General features: G+C 40.8%; 1 protein-coding gene across 1 annotated transcript in view; it reads right to left on the bottom strand.

Moving 5' to 3' along the window:
- Window positions 1-134: 134 nt before the first annotated feature.
- Window positions 135-5,000, bottom strand: part of LOC122252575 (uncharacterized) — a 43,422-nt gene continuing 38,556 nt past the window's right edge. Inside the window, exons 5-8 of the mRNA XM_043015114.2 lie at window positions 4,800-4,945; window positions 4,168-4,345; window positions 3,765-3,901; window positions 135-983 (exon numbers count right to left, since the gene is read on the bottom strand). Coding sequence (XP_042871048.2) covers window positions 703-983; window positions 3,765-3,901; window positions 4,168-4,345; window positions 4,800-4,945 — 742 coding nt within the window. The 3' untranslated portion in view covers window positions 135-702. The remainder of the gene's footprint in view (window positions 984-3,764; window positions 3,902-4,167; window positions 4,346-4,799; window positions 4,946-5,000) is intronic.

Below are 5,000 nucleotides of genomic sequence, written 5' to 3'. Positions count from 1 at the left end.
CTTGCCGGTGGCATCAACATGCAGAGATGCTAAAAATACTTAGCCAAGAATATGTATTTAGCATCTGACAAAACACATAAAGTGCATCTTTTATGAAAGTAGGAATTTTCAGAAAAAATTGCATTGTATGTATATTTCATTAAAGATATATTTGCTAAAGATTTGACATGAAAAAATACATATATACAAACACTAATGCGTTCACACTGTATTTGTGCACATGGTTTATGTAGGTATGCATATGCATTTTATAAGCATGTATGATTAAACGATTTTGTATATGTACTTCTGTATGTGTGTGTGTGTTTGTGTGTGTGTGTATGTTTGCAAATAAATATGTATACCCATCGTATACAAAATCAATTGGTTTGCTTCCAATATATTGTCATATTAGTTTCTTTTTTTTTCTCTCTCTCTTGTAATATGTCACAACGATTCCATTTAGACTTTTTACAAATATATCAAAACATACTTGTAATCAGTACGTCAGAAGTAAAGCTACTTTATGGGTCACGCACACTTAAAACAGACAAATCAGTTGTTATATATGGAGCGACGCAATGCAGTCGCTTATATGTGAGGTTTTGGTCTCAACGGTATTCCCGGGAGGTGATGTGACCTGACCTGACCTGACCTGACCTGACCTCCTCGGCATTCGAGGTTACCCTAAAGATCAAAGGAGCACGAGAGCCGCCCGGTCCATCATCTCTGCACGCAAACAACTTCGCGGGCGGCGGGGGCGGGCGCCACGGAGAACCCCGCGCCTCCTACGACCCTGGCCTCGGCGGGCGGCGACCCATCTCGAAGGTGGTGCGGGCGGGGCGGCCTCAGGTGGCACCCCGAGGCGGCCCATGAGGCGAGGAGGAAAGCCGCCGCCACTAGGTACAGCTGGAGGAGAGAGGGGGGCGGGGGGGCGCCGCTCGTGGTCTCAGCGATGGTGGTGGTCGGGAGAGAATCGTGCTGCATCGCCGCGGAGTTCTCGCCTGCGGGGGGGGGAGACGGCGCCGGGGTGGCAACACTGAATTAGAGAGGGGCATTGTCGAGGGAGAAGTGGCAACACTGAATTAGAGAGGGGCATTGTCGAGGGAAATAGTGCTGAAGTGGCAACACTGAATTAGAGAGGGGCATTGTCGAGGGAAATAGCGCCGAGGTGGCAACACTGAATTAGAGAGGGGCATTGTCGAGGGAGAAATGGCAACACTCAAAATGATAGAGATGGAGAGATGGTAAAACACTAAATCAAAATTATAGAGATGGAGAGATGATAAAACACTAGATCAAAATAATGTAAATGGAGAGATAGCAGCAACACTGTATTAGAAATATAATATCGTTGATGGAGAGATGGTAACATTGAATGCAAATGATGAATTGCAGATGATGAATACATCACTACCCAAAAAAAAAAACACGCTGCAATATCAAATATAACCTAGATCGCTATGGGGCAATGCCTATGACTTCAACACGCCAATTTGCAACATCTCTCTTGCATCCGTCTAAATTTTCATTTCGATTATTTCGCTCTAAAACTTCTCCCAATCGAGCATTTCTCTCGTATCTCCAGAATCTATTTATAACTCGTATCCAATTTCCTACGCAAACAGAAGTGCGAGATTGAAGTCCGAAGTCATTTTATCATTGGAATTATATTTACAAATGTTTGTCTTCTAGATACACGTGTTATTTGTTTTTGTTTTTTGTTTTTTGTTGTTTTGTCTTTTTCTTTTTCTTTATCTTATCTGGTTTTATCCAGAATACTATGATGCGAAATTCAAAGATTGAAAATTATTTTTCTCTCATATTAATTTCTCTTGTTTATCCTGTTTCGTTTTCTTCCAATTTCATCTAAAAATAGGTTACTACGAAAACATTAAATTATAATCACGATCATTATCACAATCATCATCATCATCATCATCATCATCATCATCATCATCAACATCTTTATCATCGTCGTCGTCGTCATCGTCATCATCACATTATTATCATTATCATTATCATTATCATTATCATTATCATTTTAACATCATTATCATTATCATTATCATAGTTATCATTATTTATAATGATAGTTATTATCATCATTATTAATATTATTGTATCTCATTATTATCATTGCTATTATTATTATTATCATATCACAATCCTCATGATCAACATCAATATCATTAACATTGCACAATCGTTGTTCTTTTCGTTGCATCATCATTATAAGCAGTAGCAAAGTCATTATCAATATGATCAGCATTTTATTATCATCATTAATATAATCATTAATATCATTAAATCATCATCATTATCATATCAATATCATCATTAATCCCTGTATTCATTTTCCTTGTTATTGCTATCATCACTATTGTCATTTTTTTCATTATTATTGTCATTAAGATCATTATTATCATCATTATTATTAGCATCTTGCTATTTTTTTAATATCGTTGTTTTAGTTATCATCATAATTCTGATAATCATCATCATTGTTATCATGATGTCATAACTGTTATTATTACCATTATTATCGTAACAATTAAAATCATAGCTATCATTATCATTAACATTATTAATAGTAACAAGTGATATGTGATTACATTCAGTAATGCCACTATTATCATATTTTTTTCATTTCTTTTTTATTGCTACCATCAATTATCCTTACCATCATCATTACGATAATCATTAATAATATCTTCATCATAATTTCTATCATCATTATCATCATCATTAACATCTCCGTCAGTATTGCAAATCTAATAACCATTACCGCTATTATCATCCCCTTTACTTTCATCTCCCCTTTTTATCATGATAATCAACATCACCACAATCATATCAACTTTCGTATGAGTGTTGGTACGCTAATCATATATGCAGTTATTGCACTCGTTGTTGCTATTCCCGACGGCAATATAATTAATCATGCCATTCTCCTCCACGCTCATGCTGAAAAAATTGATCATTATTTCCGTAACAAGATTAAACCGTTTCCTTGATTTCAGCATGGAACTAATTAAAGTTAATTAAGCTGTTAAAATTAATCATCACTTTTATCCGATCTCTTTTCTTCTCCCTCGTCTGCAGAAGTACATTAAAGTAAATTCCATCACTTGAAATTCCATTGCGCAGAGCTGTGGTATCGGATGAGCATCGTACATCGGCATGCAACCGGCATTTCAGTTCCCCGAATGGTCGTACGGACCAACTTTTTATCGTACAGAACAAAAGTGTTTCGGACGCACTTATGAATAAATCATTTGCTACATAGTATGAAAAATATATATGTATTTCTTTTTTTTTTTGTATCATTATTTGAATATTATTCTCAGTTTTACCTGCAAAAGCTCTTTGGACGTCATTACTTTTGCGCTTAGGTGAATACATTACCTTAATGTGTTTTAGCCGTTCTAACGAAAGCATTTCCTGGCGTAATAACTTTGATGACGAAAATGAGCTAAAAAAAGAAAATAAATGAATAAATATTAAGAATATCATCACTTGCTGTAATAGAAAATACGATAGAAAAATACAGTCTACAATCATTAGGTATTGCTGCATAAACCATGCGTCCGCAGTACACAGTGAACCGTAGATTGTTAGTATCCACCTGTTGCTGTAGATGTAGCAGCATCAGGTGGAAACTTTTATCACCACCTGTTGATCTAAGTGTTACGTCTTGAAGCTAGACCATTGCCATTAGCTCCTAGAAGTTCTAGAAGTTCTAAACTATCTTCTGTAAGCTCTCGGCTGCCGAGCGCACTCACCGGCTATGACGTGGACGGTGACGGTGTCGCTGGTGTAGTTCCCGTACCAGCAGGAGTAGAGCCCCGAGTCAGACGGCGAGGCGTCGGCCACGTACAGGCGGCTCCGGATGTAGCCCGAGGTGGCGTCGCCCTTCACACTGGCACGGAAGATAAGCAGCATGAATGAACGAAGACGCAAGGGGAATCTGCGCCCAAAGTTAGTCCTCCTGCTAATGCATTTTGTGAGGTACGAGATGCGCAGGTGACAGCCCCATAAAGCGTTAATATCCTCAACAGCTCAGCATATTGAAGGTCATAACTGTGTCTCCATAACGGGATATTGCGGCGGCGCCGGTCGGAGGCGCTCCAGCCGCCGATGGCTTCCGCGATGATGCATGCTAAGGAGCCGACGAGCGGAACTCACCTGATGCCGCCCCGGGAGGTGTTGAAGGAGAGCAGCGTCGCGCCGCGCCGCCACGTCACTGCCGCCGGGGGGAACGGCACGCTCTCGATCTCGCACTTGAGCTCGATCATGCTGCCGCTGTTGTAGTGCTTGTCGTGCACTTTGGTGCCTCGCTCGTCCACCACGCGGGCACGGGGCTCTGCGGGGGAGGGGGAGGGACCCCGGACACGGGTAGGTCAGGTGGGTCGGGTGACAACTTATTCAATATGAGTCAGAAGGGAAATCGGCAGTAATTTTGTAAATTTAGAGAATTATCGATGCTCACTTGACGTTTTATACATTCAATCATTAATTCGACTTGGAATGATTTAGTGCAAGATGACGTGCATAAAATATTGAGCCAGTGCTGAATAAGATCCTAAACCCCCAGCTGAATGAGAATCTGAACAAGTGCAGAAGATCCACACGATTACGTATTGTCAAAATACTCTATATTTCCATCACATCAAAGTATCTTCTTCACTAAACAAAATCATCAGTTCCAAATGGATTTTGAGACCCATGCAGAGCTGCACTAATCACATCCCTTACGCCGCTGCTTTGCAAGTGAGTTTCTTTGCAATCGTCCGAGCGTCTGGAACACGTCCTCTTACCTGTGACGTTGAGGGTGACGGAGATGACCATGGGGATCTGAGTGGACACCTGGCAGCGGTATTGGCCCTGGTCCGCCAGCTGCACGTCGCGGATCATCAGCTTCCACTTCTGGGATCGGTTGTCCTCTTGACGCTCCAGGGAGTATCTGGGAGGGAGACGCGGCCATCATTTCTCTTCCTCTCTCTCCCTCTCTATCTATC

Source organism: Penaeus japonicus, unplaced genomic scaffold, assembly GCF_977035675.1.
Source record: "Penaeus japonicus unplaced genomic scaffold, GWHDUDI00000001_assembly GWHDUDI00000004, whole genome shotgun sequence".
Classification (NCBI taxonomy): Eukaryota; Metazoa; Arthropoda; class Malacostraca; order Decapoda; family Penaeidae; genus Penaeus; species Penaeus japonicus.
The sequence above is the reverse complement of the archived record's forward strand: the minus strand, read 5'-3'. Positions and strand labels throughout refer to the sequence as shown.